The sequence below is a fragment of the Squalius cephalus genome, assembly GCF_949319135.1.
Source record: "Squalius cephalus genome assembly, chromosome: 15".
Classification (NCBI taxonomy): domain Eukaryota; kingdom Metazoa; phylum Chordata; class Actinopteri; order Cypriniformes; family Leuciscidae; genus Squalius; species Squalius cephalus.
The window spans coordinates 8348270-8369158 of NC_137136.1; the positions used below are offsets into that span (position 1 = coordinate 8348270).

The 20889-nt window shown below is 37.7% G+C and overlaps 1 protein-coding gene across 1 annotated transcript in view; it reads left to right on the top strand.

Annotated features, from left to right (window-relative positions):
• The window catches only part of cpne4a (copine IVa), a 66874-nt gene that overhangs the window by 20140 nt on the left and 25845 nt on the right, over positions 1 to 20889 (top strand). Inside the window, exons 3-5 of the mRNA XM_079895580.1 lie at positions 15562 to 15741; positions 16635 to 16706; positions 17151 to 17225. Coding sequence (XP_079751706.1) covers positions 15562 to 15741; positions 16635 to 16706; positions 17151 to 17225 — 327 coding nt within the window. The remainder of the gene's footprint in view (positions 1 to 15561; positions 15742 to 16634; positions 16707 to 17150; positions 17226 to 20889) is intronic.

A 20889-nucleotide genomic window follows, 5' to 3' on the forward strand; every position in this document is an offset into this window, starting at 1 on the left:
TTTCATAGTCAGCAGTGTTTGTCTGTTGACCCTTGATCAAGATTAGTGTTTGTTTGTTTAGCTGGTGGCTCCTGAGTGAGTGTAAGTACAGGAAACATGCTTTTAAACTACGGCAGTCAGGGAGAGTAAAGACCTGCTGCTGACCCTGCCTGCGATTAGCCAGAGCTCGAGCACCATCAAACAGAGAGAGATGGTCACAAACACTCTCAGCAAATCCAGTATGCTCTGAATCACAAAGAAGGCACTCCATAATGCTGACTGCGTACACTAAATCATGATGGGCCCTCAGTCTCTGGGGTGAAGGGCCTTTAATGTACTGTATTTCCGGACGTTTCCAGGTTGTGCCCTTGAAAATGTAGTACATTTGTGAAAAAGTATATTTGTGCATGGCAACTCCTTTCAAAGAGGATTTTGTTCAATGGTCCTGAGCAGTGGTCTAATGTGATCTGTAAATCTATCTATCTATATCTATCTATCTATCTATCTATCTATCTATCTATCTATCTATCTATCTATCTATCTATCAAGTCTTTAAAAGAATCTAGTTAAAAAAAAAAATTAACAACTCAAATAATAATACAAAATAAAAAGCACCCTATTTCAATTTACTATTATTTTGGAACAATGGACTTTTACATTTATTTAAATTTATTTAAATGTATTTGATTTTTATTTAATTGGGTTTAATTTAATTTAATATGCATACTTTAATTATAATATTTATTATGGTAAAAAACAAAATGCATTTTTTATATTTTTATAATTTCTTAAAATGTCTAAAAATATTACTTCCTTTAAGATATTACTTCCTATAAATACAATACATTTATTATATTCAGATTTATGTTCAGGATTTCTACAGTCATGCAAAACCTAGAAATACTACAACATTTTAAATTTGTGTTTTCAAGGCCAGGAAAAGTTGTGAATATATATACAATTTTGAAAAGTCCTTTTAGGTTTTTATTTATATTCATGACTTTTTTCGAAATTTGTCTAAAATATGTTAATGGAGAGAAATTGACTTTATGAGTGCAAGTATATACAGTACAATGATTCTGAAAGATCCTTGTCCAGCGATGACGAATTTATTAGTCAGAAGGTGTGGGAACCCTGTGTACTGTATCATCAAACACTTCATTTCCAATTCTGTGTGTGAGAAATACCAATAAATAAAGGTTTTCTCACTCAAAGAGCCTCATGTGAGCTCTGATAGAACTGACACCACCCTCTCAAATTCTCTAAAAATGAATGCTATGTGAAGAACACACAAAAAATGTTCGGCTCTAAAGTTACATTGCCATTGGCTATAATGACCTGTCAGCATGTCAGATCCCAGTCCATTGCTGTCAACTCTCAGCAATAATCAGACAAAAGGCAGAACTGAAGATAAGAGTCTGACTGTCACCTACAGCATTCAGTCGCACATGTGAATGACTGTGGCAGGTGGAGCTGTTCTTTCATCTACCTAGAATGCCAATCACAGGAGCAGGGAGCACTCCTGTTGAATAAGGATAGGGTATCTCCATATCGCTCGCTTCAAGGTGCAATCTAGTTTTCGCTTAGACTGATTTCATGGTCTGAAATAATTGCACTTCAAGCTGTAGTGATGTCATACTAGTGATCCTCTCATCACAATCGCACAATATAGGGATGTTTGCCCATTAAAAGAGTCAATGATACCAGGGTGTTATGGTTGTTTTTCCAGACCATTTCTGTGCAGTTGCTAAGTCATGAATTGTCCTGAAATCTGTCTATCTGTCTGTCTATTCTAATTGAACTGAATTGAGCTGAATAATGACACTGTTATCTTCTGCTTTATAGGTGAAGCAATTGTTTTCAGAATTGATGAAGTTTGCAACATCAACACTGTTATTTAAAGCAGCACTATGCAGTTTTTTTTAGCTTAATTTGAACAGCTTTGGAGTCATTGGAATGGTTATATGACATTTTTCGGGTTGAATGGTGGTCGTCTGGCACCCCCCGAGCGCCTGTGAGCCGAAAAACCACACTTGCAACTTTGGGCCGGCGGGTCGCCCTCAGTGTCAGGAAGTATCGCGTGATATCAGGTCTCGCGATGTAACGAATTGCTTTACGGCACTGCACACATACACTATCTAAACATTTATTTGCTAGCCTTCTGTGTATCATACATACCTCAGTGGACATGGCTCCGTGCGTTCGCTGGGTTCTTTGAAAACAAATGCACATGACCAGCGGGAGAAGATGGGAGGGGGGAGAGTCGCCAACGAGTTTTGACGACAGTGTTGTCAAATATCTATTCCGAAGCTGTAGGGGGAGCTCTATAGAGAAACCCGCGAGCAAAAAGCGAAAAAACAGCGAAGAAATCGGCAAAGCTGCATAGAGCTGCTTTAACTGAATTGAATCAAAATTGAACTGACTTGAGCTGAATAATGACATTACTGTCTTCAGTAGAGCTGCTTATTGCTGAATTGAACTTGTTTCATAATTAATAAACTTTACACAGTTATTGAGCTGCATTGAGCTGAAAAATGACACTATTGTCATAATTTGAATCTGTCTCATATTTGATTAAGTTTGCTATTAATATGTGAAGCTGCTTTTAAACTATTTCTATTGTGTGTAAAGCGCTATAAGAATAAAGGTGACTCGACTATGCTGATTATTATCCATTAATATTGGTGCTCAGTTATTAATAATGGTTCTTATTATATCAATGTTGAAAACAGTTTTGCTGCTTAATACTTTGTGGAAATATCTTTGTCACTTGTTATCAATTTAATGTGCCCTAAAAGTATTAATTTCTTTCTGTCACAGTTTCCACAACGGTTTTCAACATTAATACGTTTCTTGAACACCAAATCAGCATTAGAACAATTTCTGAAGGATCATGTGACACTGAAGACTGGAGTAAAGGAATAAGGAATAAATTACATTTTATAAAACGGATAGTTCCGGTCCTCGATTCTGATTGGTTGATACACCTGTGACCGCATTACATTAGTATTAGCTACTGCGCAACTGCCGTTTGTGATTCTTTGTTGCTCGATGGTGTTTTATGCCCCCAATGGCTCCTTAGAGGCAGCTAACCCTACCCTCAACCTTAAACCTACCCATCCCCTCGCTGCCTGGAAGGGGGCATAAAACACCAAAGACCTTCTTTGTTGCTGCATGTGTTGCTTGGCAACCTCTTTGATTACTTGGCGGAGGAATAAATGTGTTATAACGTTATATTTTTTGTTTCTGGTGTTTATTTTATGAATAAAATAAATATTAAAATTAATATTTTGATGGAGTAACCGTTTTATAAAAGCAATAAGCCCCTTGAAGCCGTGTTTTACAGTGAATTTAGGGGGTTTTAGGCACTCCACTTCGCTGGGCTTATTGCTTTATTAAAGACTGAGTAAAATAAGCAGTAGTAATTTCGATGCTTGCCTTAGCAGAATACAAGTTTGTTTATCTTTTTAGTGATTAAAATTCTATTTGCCATGGCTTATCAGTTCTGAAAGTGAACATTTTGTCTTTCTTCATCTTTTCCTTCTTTTTCTTCTGCCCCTGTTAATGTCTTCTTTTCTATCATTTACACTCCAGGTTTTGTGCAGTCATGAATTTGAGAGGCACGTTTGTCTGTTCAACTTTTTTTGCTTTGGCATTTGCTGAAGTGAAGCTGTGGCTTATCATGATGTAGCTTCTAAACGTCAGTGATATTTCAGAAATAATATCAATATTCATGAAGCGTAAGCATAGAGATAGCAGGCTGACAGAGTTATGCGGTTAGACGTGGGTCATCTGGGCACTCACGATTACAATCTGTCAGTCATGTGATGGCAGATGTCCTTTCTCTGTATGTTCCCTTTCTGTTCCATCACCCCTCTGTGTGCACGTGTGCAAGGTCTGCTCGCTGTTCTTTTTGTCCATTGCATCTACATGATGGAATGGGGCTGAACATCTCTTTGGGAGCTCTGTTTCACCATCATTAATTTATCACAGTCAAACTTGAATTTGAAAGTTTCTCCCTAAATGGACATTTTCTTGCGGCATCTTGCCTCACTGACTGTTTCAAAATGTTAATTATGAGTGTGTTTTAGTAGGAATTCTATGACTATGTTCGCAATTACTATTTTGATCTTGCCTATACATGAATTTCGAGAATCATTTTGAGAATAAGTTTCAAATTAACAATAAAATTGGATAATAGGAATCAAATGCTGCTTCTTTGACTGAATTTATGCAGATTGCCATGCAGGTTCAGCTATTGTGTATGCATGTAAAGGTGCCATATCAGGCATTGCGATTTTAGTGTTGATTTTTATACAAGGCATCTGTCTCCTCCTAGTATACTGTTTCTACTACTGCCTTAAAGGGATACTTCACCTCTGGAAAGATGAATGTGTATTTAAAATTGGTCATTTATGTAGAAGAAATGTGAAGAAATTTTTTAATTTGGAGCTTTCTAGACTGAGAAAAGCCAGAAAATGTATTTTTGGCTTATGTGGATGAAAGACAACAACTCCCAGAATGCACTTGCTTCGCTGCCCTAGGAGGCCACGCCTACCGGTTAGACAGCGCAGTTGAAAACAACAAGGTTAGGCTACCAGTGAGTCTCCGTGACGAGTCTGCCTGGGATTTCGAGATCGCCCAAAATGTCCGGGATTCGGCTTTTGCGTTCTACAGTCGCCATTCATCACGTTTACTGTGGCGAGCAGGACGAGGCTGACGGCCGCGGGAGAACGGCGCGAGGCCGGTGGCGTCATTACTGAGACGCGTCATTACGTCTCGTATCTCTCACGGAGGTGCGGGAATTTTCTTAGCAATGTTAAAACGCACATCAACCGATCACTTGTTTAGCGTTCATGTAAACACTACATTCAGATTCACCAATCGGAATGAATTCAGTTAGATTGAAACAAGAGGTGTGCATGTAAACAATGAATGGCGACCGCAGAAAGCAAAAGCTGAATCCCGGACATTTTGAACGATCTCGCCCGCCGGACAAGTCCGGGAAAAGGAGGATGGTAACCGCTACTACTCAGCTTTCTCCTACTACTCAGCTTTCTTCACAGAACAAGAGCCTGCAAGCTTAGCTTCCAAAGAAAGACGGCTGACTGTGTGTACATTATGTGAGTGAGATCCCACCCTCTATGGGCGGGTTGAACAAATGCGTAACAGCTCCTCCTACTGGCTGTAGTCTTTAGCCTCTGGCCAGAAAATCCTCCAATGACGCAAAATGATGATTTTTGTGTCATCGGAGGATTTTTTCCAGACAAAAAATACATAAATCTCTCCTCTCAGGGGATATGAGGGTGGAAAGCACGGTAATTCGAAAATACTACAGGTTTTCTACTAATACAAAGCTTAATGCTAAATCCTGAAGTATCCCTTTAAAGATAGTGAGTAAGGCACTATTCCGTTATAAATGTTTACAATTGTCGTGTGCTACATTTTACTTTATAAACAATACCGTTTGGGGCCAGTAAATGTTTTTTATGTCTATTATCCTCAACAAAGCTGCATTAATTTAATAAAAAAAAAAAACAGTAAAAACAGGACTATTGTGAAATAATATTACTATTTAAAATGAAAATGAGTTTTTTAAATTTTTATTTTCATATATTTTAAAATGTGATTTATTCCTGTGATGGCAAAGCTGAATTTTCAGCATCATTACTCTTAGTCTTCAGTGTCACATGATCCTTCAGATATCAATCTAATATGCTGATTTGGTGCTTAAGAAACATTTCTTATTATTATCAATGTTGTAAACAGTTGTGCTGCTTAATTATTTAACCGAAACTGTGATAACTTTTTCAGGATTCTTTGATGAATAGAAAGTACAAAAGAACAACAACATTTATTTAAAATATATACACTTGTAATCGAAATTATTCAACCCCCATTACAAATCAGGTTTATTTGCAAAATTTACTGACTTTCAGGTGTTTGCAATGATCAAATCAAAATAGCTCAACAAAACAAATGTTTCAAGCTGTTTCCCCAAATCCAACTGAAAATGCAACTTTTAATGACTGCAGTCTCAAAATTATTCAACCCCCTGAATAGAATACCTCACAACAGTTCAATTCTGCAAAACAGGTGTTGTCTCAAGCATGCCACTAATCAAGGGCTTCATTAGTTGCACCAGGTGTACTTGACCTAGAACACATGACATATCTTAACTGGCTAAGTTTGTTGAGTGTCACGTTTGACTACATGTTAGAAATATGGTAAAAAGAATAGAATAATAGTAAAAAGAATGTTCCAAAAAGTTAAGAGAATATATCATCGTCCTTCACAAACAGGGAACAGGATACAAAAAGAGAGTGAAGACACTAAATGTTCCTAAAGACACTGCTGGAAACATATTTCGCAAGTTCAAAGTTAAACAAACAGTGGTTACACTACCTTGATGTGCTCATTTATCACACTGGGAACAGTCCATTTGAGTGCACTGCATTGTGAGATTTAGTATCTCATAAAAAATATAAACATTAGTACGCTATTCAGAATAGCTTTATTTCTGCAAATAGCAATTAAATTGGGATATTCACACTTTCTGGTTCTTCCTCCTCCATCCTTTTATCTTCCTCTTTGAGGCACTTTTCTGCCTTAGTGTCTCCTTCACATGTATTTAAAGACAGCAAGCGAGGTCTCAAGTGGACAGCTGAACGAGGGAAACATTTCTTCACACAAGTTGACCTTATTTAAAGCTGTTCAAAAAAGTGAAGCGCTGACGTGAGAGCATGGTAAACAGCTTATTTGGGGTGCTGGCATGCAGTGGAAATGGTTAATGATAGCTCTTTCTGCACCCTGCAGCCCTCCTCTCGGGCCTGCTCTCATAAGTGTGGAGATGAACTATGCAGAGTGAATGTGGCTGCAGAATCAGAGACCCCACGTTCTGCAAAGGAATTACAGAGACATGGGATTTTGTGAGGAAAGGAAGGTAAATGTGGCTTCCAGGGGCAATTAGACCCATGTGTGGTGGATGTTGCACATGTTGAGGCTCATCCTTTGGGGCAGTGCTATTTGTGACTTGTGTATGAATGTGTGTGTGTGTGAGAATGGATGTGATGAAACCTTATGAAATATGCTTATGCTTGCCAAACTTCCATCCGGCATATCACACTCACAAGAAAGGCCAAGAAACAAGGCTGGTGTGAAACCATTTATAGTAGATTATTTTGCATTCTCTTTCAGTAGATCAGACATTTTAATATGCTTACACAACAATATATAACTGCTAACACAGTTACACTTTCCAGGCCATACTTAAAGGAATATTCCAAGTTTAGTAGAAGTTAAAGGGTTAGTTCACCCAAAAATGAAAATGATCCCATAATTTTCTAACCCTCAAGCCGTAAATGACTTTCTTCTTTCAGCCGAACACAATCAGAGTTATATAAAAAATATCCTGGCTCGTCCTAGCTTTATAATGGGAGTGAATACCGGTAGAGGAACTGGAATCTACCAACAGTAATACCGGTTCCTCTAGCTCTGTCGCTCAGGTGGTCGCTTTTACTACTCTATTAGCCAGAAGGAATATTCTCCTTAAATGGAGATGTGCTACTTCCCCTACTCACAATAGATGGATGAAAATATGGTTTTTTCGACATCAAATTGGAGAAATTAAAGTGCCCCTATTATGCCATTTTAAAGTTTCCTAATGTTGTTTTGGTGGTCAAAAAACTCAAAGGTCAAAAAACTGTTTAATTTCCTCATAATATACATTTGCACATCACCACATTTTCAATGATTCTCAAACGACTCGTCAGATGAATCAATCTCTCTAAATCCCTCCTTTGCGCGAGCTACTCTGCTCTGATTGGCCAGACAGCTCAGTCTGTTGTGATTGGTCTACCGCGTACAGCGCACGCGTCGAAAACAAATATGCCCATTGCCATAACAACGTCAGCTCTGCGTGTCTGGAGGCTTCCTACACCGTAAACTAAAGACAGTAATGAACAATGACGTCGATTTTACCATATCAAGTCCGATGATGAAACACTGGAAGAACTAATTATTCAAACCGAACCTCCATCGCAAGGACGGCTCTAGTAGGACGTTTATCAGTGATACACTACTCGGTTTGAGGTACATTATGAGATGTTGCAACTGTAATTCCTCACCATCAGCATTTACAAGTGCATGTCCATCAACAAACCGATTATTTTACTTGTACTAATTGATAACTAATTGAAAGTATTTTTCTAATTTATTGAGGTGAACATGTGGGAACTGTGTCAATATCAGTGCATGTATGCAATGTATACATTAGCCAAGCTCTAGTGTGAATGACTTATGTGAATGACTGATGTAACATAAACGTTGCTAAAACAGATCTTGCTCCATGCTTAATCTTTACTCAAAGTAGTGAGAACGACAGACGATCTGCATTAATAGACACAGTTTTAGGTAATAGTGGCCCACAACTGATTAGCAGAAGAATTTCAGTAAGACAGTAATAATGTGAGTAACCAGTTAGCAGTAGACCTAAACAATATAAAACTCAAAACTAAGTATTTTGAACACCATCTTTCAAGAGCAAGCGGTTTGTGAATCCTGTATTGAACTTTGAGATTTGAGAAGCAGTCGTCAGTGAAATAAAGGGAACACAGCAAAAGTTTAGGATTATACTGCTGTGATATCATGGGAAAGATTAATTTTAACCATGATTCTTCACATGCTCATCCTTGGGCAGTGAAAAAAAAACTGGCTTTACCTTCACATTGTAGAGCACAGCGTCTTCTCGACATGATGCTATCCAGGATCCACAGGAATCAGCTGTTGGTTTGAGGTTCAAGTTTTCCCTGGTGTCTGCGCGTGCAATAAGTGGGCCGGCAATATGCTAATGTTTCGTCTTGACGTCACAACGAAACGGCTTATGACTTGTTTGAAAAACAATTCATTTCATTGACTCAGAGTCGACTCTTACTTTTGAAAGACAATAACTTTATATGGTGCACTTTCAGATTTAAAACTTTGCAGGATGTTTTCATTCACTTAGAGCTATGTTACACACTATATGAAAGGTCATTTTCAAAAATCCATAATTGGGGCCCTTTAAGGTCCATGCATCGAAGTTCTCTTAAACCCTTTAGTAACATCTGGGATCCCTTATTAAAGGCTTGCTTTGCGTTATTCATGAGAGAATAATGTGTCTTTTTCTATCTTTATTTATCTATTTAATTTATTTTATTTGACTAATTATTTAATTTTGTTTATTTATTTATTTTATCTTTCCCTTCGTTGTGTGGGGATAGGGTTTGGGGTTTGACATGTTATGGCAAGGACATATTTTTGTTTGCTGATCATTTCAGTGTATATACAATCCATGTCGTCTTGATAAAATGCCAATAGAAAAGACTGGAAATAGAAGTATTTGAAAGTGGACAAAAGAGATGGATCACCTGGTGTAAACATGTATGTGTCTGCCTCGTCTACTTGTGATCCGATCGACCAAAACGCATCTTAATACCAGGTGTAAACAGGGTCAAGGAGTCCTGAATTTTTTCCCCCGGTTTCAACAAAAATATTAAACAGCATATTACACTGCTCTTTTGAACCTTCTATTTATCAAATTATCAATCCTGAAAAATGGGTATCATAGTTTTTCAATTGCCTTAAATCATAATTGTTCAACATATTGATATCACCATTTGAGCAGTTGTCCTTTGAAGCATAACTGAATGACTATAAGCCTTTCCACCAGTGGTGTCTTGAATATTTATTTGTATCTCCAGAGCTCTGCTGTCTAGGTGTTGACTGCTCTGCCCTTCACTGCCAAAAGACTGTCAGTCCAGTTTAGAGATGCTCTCAGGCCCTGTTTATGCAGGCATAAAGGGACTTTTCTAAGGCTGAGAAGACACACGTCTTTTCTGAAAAGCTGGCTTGTCCAGGCGTTCTTGTCAGAAATTGTCATGTGGGATCTGCTTGTTGATGTGTATGGTAGAGTGATGGAATATCCATGAATGGAAGGCTTGGCTTCGGATAGTCCCGCTTTTATGGTTCCAGGTCACTTTTTTATTTGCCTGAGGAAAAATCCTGTAAAGCCTGATTTATTATCAGTGAGCAATGAAATTAAGTTCTTGTCAATATTATGCCATTCTGACATTATTTACATTATTGTTCTTGGAATATTTGTAGTAGTTCCCCTTGTGTCATTTTCTGTTTTGAATTATTGCTTAGTGAATTTTAAGAAAAATAAGTGTTAATTTAATTTCCGCAATTTTGTGTGCATCTCATTTGCTATCATTAAATAGTATGTATATCTTATATAATGTCAAATATAGACCACGTTTTTATCAGCATTAGCACTGGTCATGCACTATGCACATAAACAGAATTATTTTATATGTATTTTTACACTTTTTTTCTGAACTTTTCCATGAACTTTTCTTCTATTTAAAAAATAATGAAGTTAGATGAATATCTGTTTTTTCACGATCAGTAATGTATGTGGTTTGACAACACAATGTTCTTTTTTGAATCAAACAAACTCACAAGTTTAAGAAGTCTCTTCGACCATGTACACTCTGTAAAGTTTCAGGGGTGACAACCATATTTAAAAACGAGAGTGAATCCCCATAATCATTTTTTCGTGTGTGTATAGAATCAGCGGCGGAGCTTTCTGCAAGCTAAACTTCCGTGAACAAGCGCCGCCGCGTGCATGCGCGCCGAACAGACGGAGCGCAATTATTCTGACTAAAATATAGGCTACATTAGCACTAAATTATAAATATATTTAGCTAAAATATTTGTTGTTGTTGGTGAACATTCAAACCCACATGTAAACGGCCATACGCATCGATTTACGGCAAATGATTAACCCTTGACCTGACGCAGGACCTATTGACAAACGCAGAAGCGCAGAGGATAGAGCCAAGCAAAACTCCAGTCACTCCAATTAAAAGTATAAAACGAGAATTTTTAAAGAGAAATGTTGGAGGATTTCAATATAAGAGAAGAGGAGCTTGGGTTTGTTGCCCAGCCCTATTTGTTTGAACCGCGAGAAGCGTCAAAGCTTATGCTACTCCTACATCCTACGCCAAACGTCGTCAAGTGTAACTCTTTTGGCGCAAGTCGACTTGCTTATATAGGCCGTCTGCCGAAAGCTAGTTATTTTAGTTTATAAAGTTTTAAATATAGATATTTTTCTTACAAAAAAACATCGCTTTGCTTCTGAAGGCCTTTATTAACCTCCTGGAGTCATATAGATTACTTTTATGATGGATGGATGCAAAATCCGCCATTCACTACCATTATAAAGTTCGGAAGAGCCAGGATACTTTTTAATAGGAAGAGCCAGGATATTTTTTAATATAACTCCGATTGTAGGATGGCTTGAGGGTGAGTAAATCTTGGGATAATTACATTTTTTGGGTGAACTATCCCTTTAAAGACTTATTTTCAATATAAAGCATTTTGATTTATTTTTGTTTATTATGGGCTTGTTCTTGTTTGCTGTTTTTTTTTTCAAGATCTAGCAACATGAATGAGTCAAGGCTTGTACCTCATTCCTTGTGATTTTCTTGCACCACGCATACAGCAGAGAGACACATTTTACATACGGCATTAAAAACTGTTTTTTCAGTTCGGTTTCACGCTTGTCACTACATACGTTTTTCGGGAATTCATTTGGTTGTAGAATGTGGTTGTCACTCCCTTAAATTACTGAACTGTGTGTGTATAGAACACGATTAAGCAATAAAAGATAAACTGACAATCGGATTTAGCTGCTGTGCTCGTAGCCTTATTGGTTGATTAGTTAACCAATGCCCACAAAACAACTATACAGTATTCAACACTAACAGGTCTCCACATTACTTATACAAAACATAACAGTTAATTTTCTAATATACCTTTCAGTCACAGCAAATCATGCCAGAAGCTTAAAACGCCAAATTTCAGTAGTTATTTGTGTAACTAGAGTACTTACATCATAAAGACCTTGACTATGGTTGAAGTATTTGAGAGATTACTTAATTAATTTTACTCAATTACTCTGAGTATATTATAATTATTAAGGTTTTCAATGTTCAATCCTCTCACAGTTCATGTGTGACACCAACCTGTTTTTGACTTGCTTAACATGTTTTTTAAATGTTTACTTTCTTTTAATAGACCAGATGTCACAAAACAGTGGCAATTACTTCTTTTCAGATGAATAATCACAAGGAGCGTTCTGAGAGGTTAACAAGTTATCTCATGTACAACAGAGCATATGTTTACTGACAGCAGTGTCGGAAAATTCCCTGTACAAACAACAGTTAGACAGAGAAGTGATGTGTATTAAGCGTCATCAGAAATGTATTATTTTCGCTTTGAGAAGTGAGATTTATTTGCATATTCACCAGCAGAATTAAGCAGCTGCTTTGAGGTCCATGTCTCCCCGATTGATGTTTATTCCCTCCAGGTGCATGCTGAGTAGATGACATACGCAGCTTTCTCAATAAAACAGCTCCAGCTGCCCAGAGGAAGCCCCTGTAAACAAAAAGAAAACACCTGGAAGAGTCAGGCAAATACTTCTAGATCTTAATGAAGAGGAATGGTGGTGTCTCCAGATGGTTGGTTCAAATGAAACGGGTAGCCTGAGTTATGCAAACAGACCAATTTAATGGTGAGGTAAATTAAAAAGAACAAAGATTTGGATAAATAAAATAAAATGATAGTTTTTGCATTTGTGGTAAACAAGATTCTGGAGCGGGCAGGAAAAAGTTAGAGGAGGAACTCCCGGAGCCATGTTTTTCCTGCTTCTTTGGAAAACAGTATGCTGAATATGAATATGCTGAAGTTGAAATTTGGAAAAGTGCTTAAATGTTAAGCTTTTGTTTATGATATCACACAAATGATTTGTGAGACATACAGTACACAGTTCATGATAAACATCCACATAAGTGAAATGCAGACATTTATATGATTAAAACTTTTTAAATGGTAAAAGATCTCAGAAAGTAAGAAAGAAAGAAAGAAAGAAAGAAAGGTTGGCACTTCCCCTCACAGAGAGCAGCCTGAAATGAAAAACAGAACAGAATCCTGAGTCTCTAAGCTGCCCGAGGAAAGTTAAACAACTGAGACTAAACCATGACTAGGCAGCTGAGGCATGTCAGATAAAACAAACCATTTTTTTGCCTGTGTGAGGTGAGAGGCAGATACATTCTTCAAGAAAAGGGATTTGGCAGTGACATGGCTTTATCTGCATTTATTTATTTTTGCTCTGAGTTTTATTACATTTGCTGGTTTCATTTAAAACAGCAGTAAAAAAGTTAACTTTAGGAGATTATAGGTCTCAAATGAGGGTATAATAAGGGTTATTTAATGCATATCATATCTCCTGAGTGAACTAAACCTTGTTTGAATCCTCTGCATCAAAATGCTTTGCTATATCAGCTATTAGTACTTGTCAGTTAGTAGATTGTACTTTACTTGAGATTGATGATAATACATTAAGGCCATTAGGCTATAAGCGCACTAGGAAAAACAACTAGAGTTGCCTTTGGTGGTTAATGGTAAGATAGCCTAAGTATAAATGGATTGGGGTTGTAAAGTACAAATTGATCCGTTTTTTAAGGTCTCTTCCCAGGTCACTGAATCTAAGTTGATCAGCACTTGTCAAACGTCTTGTTACTTCCCTATCAAGCAGCTGGAATATTGACTTTAGAAATCCTCCTGGAAAGCTGTTAACTTGATTAACGTAAGTAGAGACACTCCTGAATATCCACTTCAGTGATTTCACCTTAACTGAAGCCAAGGCTGTGTTTTGAATTGAATACAATAGCATACAGTGTGTGCATTAAATAAAAAAAGTGAAACAATATGCAATATGTAATAACTAACGTTTCCAACCAACCAATTTAAAGACTTCTCCCCCAAAAAAGACTTATGCCATTATATACTAATGTCAATATCCGCATGTTATTCGATTCCCTTTCATTGTATGGGAACTTGCACAATGTCAATGTTTTATCAGTGAAGTGGGGTCTACTTTTTTTAATCAGTTTTATTTTGATAAACATGACACAACATAACATTGCATAACATGAAAAGAGCTTTTACTGTTATATAAAAAAAAAAAAGATTTGTGAGCATTAGTGGAACTGGAGGTGTGAGAATAAACACGAAAAACACGTGATCGTCATGCAGTGAATATGGCCAATCGTGGAACAGTTGTGTCATCATCAGAGCTCATGCAGCCGCTCTGGAGAAGCTGCGCAGAATGAACCAGCCGGCTGCTCTTGAATCGCTCTCGCGGTACTTTGATGGCATACGTCACAGTCACATGGCGTCCGTGCTGTCTCAAGTCGGAGAAAAAAAACCCGGCATGCACTGCTTCAAGTCAGCCGCCGATCGGTCTGCACAAGGCTCCATGAAGTCGAGACAAGCCTAATGTTTAGTTCAGTGAGTGGCATCCAATTAGAAATAACCTCAGAATATCCATTTATCTCTGAACAGCTATTTTGCATTTTTATTCAGATTTTATGTTAAAAGGGCAGAATTCTTGTCAATCAAATCAAACAAAAACGTCTTAGGGGCCCTCAAAGATCATTTACACAAATACAAGACAGAATAAGCATTAAAATAAGCTTAAACAACTAAAAATCAAGATATTTCTTATGTTAATTCAACCCCACAAAATGTGTCACATCCGCCAGCTGGAGTCCACCAGAGTGCAATCTCCACCAGAGAGCGCTTCTCCCGACTCCTGGGCTATCTCATCATGAACTTCAAATCCCATAACCCATTGCCTGGACTCATTAGGTTGTGATTTGGTTCAGCTTTGTTCCATTAGCTTGTTAAGCCCTCCCAGACAGCATACATCAGGTCCTCATCTGGGCCAACTATGGCACAGTTCTGGCAGCAGAAAAGATCATATGGGCTGTATGGCCCACACACATTAAGCCGGTTTTAGTGTGAGTTGTGGCTTGCTGTGTGCGGCCCATGTGACCTTTGCTGCTGCCACAACTAAGCCATATGTGCCATAGTTGGCCCAGATGAGGCCCTGATATGTGTGCTATTGCCAGCCACGCTCAGGTTGAGTGATCGCTGTCATTCCATGTGGTATGTGAGCCACAACTGGGCCAGATGTCTTTTGCTATCTGGCCTGTGTTTTCACTCTTTCTTTGCGAAATCTTGTTTGTGTCACCTCGGCATTGTCAGAGCAGTTTCACAAGTTTTTTTAATATAAAAAATAATAAAATAACCAAATAAAAAAATTCTAGTTATGTCAAGATGTAAAGTATGTTAGAAATTGAATAAAAAATCTTTGTCCTTAATCCTTATCCAGTAAATATTTTGAATATTTGAATATTGTGGACAATGGACCTTGGGGTCAAAAAGGTTGAGAACCACTGTTCTAGATCATGGGTCACACTGGAAAGGTTGAGTGCATTGCATTGTATGATGCAGTATTCTGTGCAATACTGTAAATTTGGGCAATATTATAGGTCTTTCTTTCTCGTAATACAGACATTTTATGTCCTGCACATTGTGTGCTTACTGCAGAAATAGTAGTGTTGTAGTACAGTATGTTAGTGTGCTATTCTGAACATAATCCAAGTAGGTATTTGTTTTCTGCTATGTTTACAGGTGGACAGGACGGAGGTGATTCGGAGTTGTATAAACCCCACGTTTTCTAAGGTCTTCACCCTGGACTTTTACTTCGAAGAGGTTCAGCGACTACGTTTCGAGCTCTACGACATCAGCAGCAGTCATAATGGCATGAGAGAGGCGGACTGCCTGGGAGCCGTTGAGTGCACACTGGGCCAAGTGAGCAACCATCTCCATCTCACAATATGCATAGAAATTCAAGCATGTTATGTGTAATTATTATGGTTTTTCATGTTTTGCTTGGTAATGCTCATTTTTGCAACAGGATCTCTATGTGATCATTGATTGCACACAGTCAGGGAAGAGTAGGGCCGGCACTGTGCCCAAATCAGATGAAGCCTTCTAATTAAATAATCACACCAACCACCGTTAAAAGCATTTCCGGACATTTTACGGCTGATTGAATTGTGAAACGTGAGATGTCTGTGTAACTGCCTCAGTGTGGGGGGAATGCCAGCCCAGATGGGCCATGCCGCTCTCTTATCTGTAGTTTGAGCAAATGGAAAACCAGACACATGATCTTCCGCCAGATGGTTTAGATTAGCAGTTTCTCAGTAAAGAATTGGCTAGAAGCTTATAATGTATAGCGGATGCCAATATTCATTTTGTTCAATATTCATGTGTTTATCTTTTTGCATCAAAGCCACTTTCTAGGTCTGGTTTTCTCTCCGGGGAGCTGGGTTGTTTGTTTTAGTTCAGTCTGTTTTGGTTGGAGGGGGAAGAGGAGAGGATAATTGTCGAAATGGTCTGCGTTTAATAAAGGGAGAGAGCGAGGTGTTGACGCTCGCTCCTACAGAGTTTCTAGCGGAATAAAACACTCACTCCTATTTATAAATATTTAACAACTAATAATGAAGCATTTATCTGGAGTGGATAAGACTTCTTGGTGTAATTATGAACTAAGCTTACATGCCAAATTCTCCCTGAGGTGTTATTATGTGCTGCTCTCTGCACGTATTTGTGTTTTTATGTGTGTGTTCTGTCCATTAAAAACAGCATCAAAACAAGACAGCCTCCGACCGAATGAAAATATCTTATTTCTCTCCAAATAGATCATCTCCCAGAGAAAATTCACCAAAGCCCTGCTTAAACAGGGCAACACAGTTGGGAAATCGTCTATTACGGTGAGCACTTTCCCAAATCCAAAATTTATCTGGTTGCTCTCTCTCACGCTCTACTTATGCAAACATCCAGCAGTGCACAACACCAGCAAATGGCCTTACGCAAGCGTTTCATGGCCTAACCTTTAAAAGCTTTGCACTTTATATGACAGAGGTGCTTAGAATTATCAATGCCACTACTGAGCCCAGGCAAACAGAGCAAATTTTCAATGTACACAAGAAGCTTCCAAAACAGTCAGGTGCGGTATTGAAGGCGGGCTATATGGTAGAAAATAGCCAGAGGAGCTTGTTAATTCAAGCTGACAGAACGCAGTGGCAACAGTTGAACATGCCAGGCTCAGTGGGTGAGAGGAACGAGATCTATAAAACAAATGTCAAACAAATGGTTAGCTTCTGATTCAGTTTTCTCTTCTGCTGGAAACAATTCATCATTCTCAATCTCTCCAGATCACCGCTGAGGAGCTGACAGGAAATAACGATTATGTTGAACTCTCATTCAGTGCGAGGAAGCTGGATGATAAGGTAGGAAGACATCCTGTGTATGTTTATTCAGAATATAAAATGGATATGATGCCATATGATGCTTTTTAAGGGTTTATATTTCTCGGAGGTCCATTTAACCCTGAGTTTTGGGGTCAGTACAATTTTTTTTATTTAGCAAGGATGTGAAAGTGACAGTAAAGTACATTTATAATGTAACAAAATATTTCTATTTCAAATAAATGCTGTTCTTTTGAACTCTCTATTCATTAAAAAATCCTGAAAAAATTTATTACAGCTTTCACAGAAATATTAAACAACACAACTGTTTTCAACATTAATAATAATAAGAAATTGTTTCTTGAGAACCAAATATTATTAGATTACATATTAGAATAGTCTTCTGTCACATCATCCTTCAGAAATCAGAGTAATGTATGCTGGAAATTCAGCTTTTCCATCACAGGAGTACATGTTCAAATATATTCAATATTTCACCATATTACTGTTCTTCACTTGTGATCAAATAAATGCAGCCTTGGGTAGCAGAGATTTCTTTCAAAAACATTACAAATCTTATCGACCCCAAACTTTTGAATAGTAGTGAATAATTTCCTTTACATCGAAGACACTCGTCATTTTTTTTCAACCTTTTCTCACGGTCTCTCTAGGCGCGTTTCCATTACAGATTTGCGCAAAACTCTTGCGATTTTTTTTCTAAATATCGACAAAAAACTATTGCGAAATGACGGCGTTTCCATTAACGATAAGTCATTCCAAAAATCATAGCAACGGACGTTGGTAGGTTTATGTATCTCAGCCAGCGCACTGGCCATTATTATTAATCAAAGGAGACGTATGTGTGTTATCCGATCATTAATGGCAAGGAAAGACCCTTATAGGCTACTTGAGAGCGGCACATATGAGGTGTTTCTGGGTGTTTCTCCCTCATTTCTGCTTCGAGGTCTTGATTGTGGCATTTCTTTGGGGTTTAGAATCCATTATTCCTGTAATTCTTCTGTCTTTTATGAATTTAATAAAGAACTCTGTCTCGTATTCTGTCCAAGCATAACGCTGACCTGTAAATACGCAAAAACGGTTTCCATTGCAGTTTTGTGAAATATTTCTTTTTCGAATTGCCAGAACAACCACCTCTTGCGAGCGTAAAAACTTTTTTGCGATAAATGGGAGTTTTTGCGAAATTGACGTGTTTCCATTGGGCGTATTTTCATTTCGCAATTTCAATTTGCGCAATTTGAAGGGTAATGGAAACGCGGCTTCTGATCCCTACAATTAAACAGTCCAGTTTTTGCAGCTGAGCAGTTATCTGCTCTCTTGCATTAAGACTTGTGTTTGTTATCACGTGTCAAATATAGTTTAACTCTCCCATCCTTCATCCTTGCCTCTTGGCAAAGTCTGCATTATATTGTGAGAGGAATATGTATTGAGCTGGTCAAACTGTTGAGATCAGACGGAAATGATCAGGGATGCTGTTAAAAACAAACTTCAGCCTTGAAGTCCCCATACTCGGAAATGCAGTCAGACAGTTGAGAAAGAAAAAGGCAGAGAGTGAGAGCGATTGACAGAGAGAGTAGGAGACACAATCAACTCTTGTCAGCAGGGTAATTACATGGGACTAAAATTAAGAAGAGGGATTAATACAAGCATAACAAATGATCCACAGGAGTGTCTTAGTTTCACACGGAGCATCTCGTACTTCTGCTTGACAAGACGTCACATGGTAGTGTGACAGGGCCATCAGGTAATTGAGAAAATGATAGGGAGACACCAGAAACTCTTAACTAACGCTCGACCACGACACTTGGAATACACCGGGAAAATGAGACCCAAACAAGGCAGAAGTGCCGTTACATCAGTATTTGTACATTACACCCCATAATAAATCGATGAAACCCTTGGACGTGCAATTAACCTGTCGAACATGAAACAGCAGAAAACAATCATAAGACAAAAAAGAAAAGAGAACGACTATCGTACATACCAAGAGTTGTTCACAACACGGTAATATGCATGGTCGCTCACCATATCAACGTGCAGCTATTTGTTCATCGAAAAACTATAGAAACTCAAAAAAATAAATAAACCATTTCATTGACGAGAATTCCTCTTAAAACAGAAATACCAACCTGAAAACACGGGGCAGCCTATGCACAGAGATGCCGCACCAAACACTCATTCAATGGAGAACTTCTGTAAAGGTGCAGTATGAATGCTAACGCATCCCAGGTGCAACCCCTCCCATTTTATATTATGAAACCCCAGCACTGATTTTTTGTGTAACACTTGCCAATGAACAACGAGGGTACACTTCACCCTGCTACAATAGAACAGGAAAGCCTTCTTTAAATCACTTTTAATTTAAGAGCCCTTTTCTTCTCCTTAGTCATAATCCTTCAGTGAAAATCATATCCTCTGCATCTGAGTTATTAAAACTCTAATTAAGCTTCTAGAGTCGACTGGTGGAGAGATCAGAGACCCAGGCTGTCAAAATTCTCTGAAAACTTCATTCCCCCGTCTTTAACTTTGACTGAATGACTATAAGGATTTAGGAGAACACTACTGTTGTAGACGGCATGTTTGAACGTTAAGCTGTGAATGGTCTGTTTTGACTCTTTTGTGCGTTCTGCTCTTTTTATGTGTTAAAGTTTTTCAGAAAGATCTGAGTCCTGAAAATGGCTTCTGGTAATTCAGTGCAGGTTTGATCATTCAGCATACCTGCCCCCTGTCCTCTGAGAAAAAGTGAAAAGTGACTAATTAACTGAGGAAAATCTGCAACTGAAGGAAACTTAAAGACATGCATGCTAGTTTCTTATATTGTCAGCAGATAATATTAAGTTTTCTAGTTTAAGATTTATACAGTATTAGGGAGGTATAAATTCATATTTCAAATATGCACATTTAATGTTATGCAGGCTAACTTTACAAGTAGTGAAAATAGTTTAAAAGAAGGGAAATATTTGTGGTCTAGGTAATACAGTCCGTCCCTCTAATTGTTTACAATTTAAGAAAGTGATTTGCCATTAAGCAAGTGATTCTTTTTTTAATGGTATTTTACTTACTGTAAGTATTCTGAAAAATGTGTTTTATTACCCATAGTTACCAAGTTCAGTGTGTGTGTATATATGTTTCTGTTAGTTAATAGAAATGTTCATGTTCACAGTGCATAACAAATAATATAACTATTAATATTACAAATTTATTAGTGCATGCTGAGATCAACATTAGCTAAGATTAATAAATACTGAAACCTTATTGCAAAGTGTTACCTATAATATTTATTTACTTTAATTTATTTTATTTTAATTACTTGTACACAATTATTATCCAGTTAATTAACTGTAGGTCATTTGATTTTGATTATATTTTATATAAGGAATAATGTCATTATTCAGACATATTTAATAGCTAAATGCTTTTTACATTGCAGAGTCAACATTATTAAATCTTAAATAATAAAAGGGATTTGTTTTAAAAAACATTTAAAAATAAATAAATAAATAAACTAAGTAACAGTACAAATTTGATTGCATTTATTATGGTGCTATTAGGCTCCCAGCAGGTGAAGAGACCCCTATCAGACAGATAGCAGCAGAGATGGGATGGGGACAGTGGTTGCACAGAGAGCTGCTCAGAAAAAGTCACCAGCAAGGACACAATTAGTTTTCACTGACAGTGCCAGGCAGAA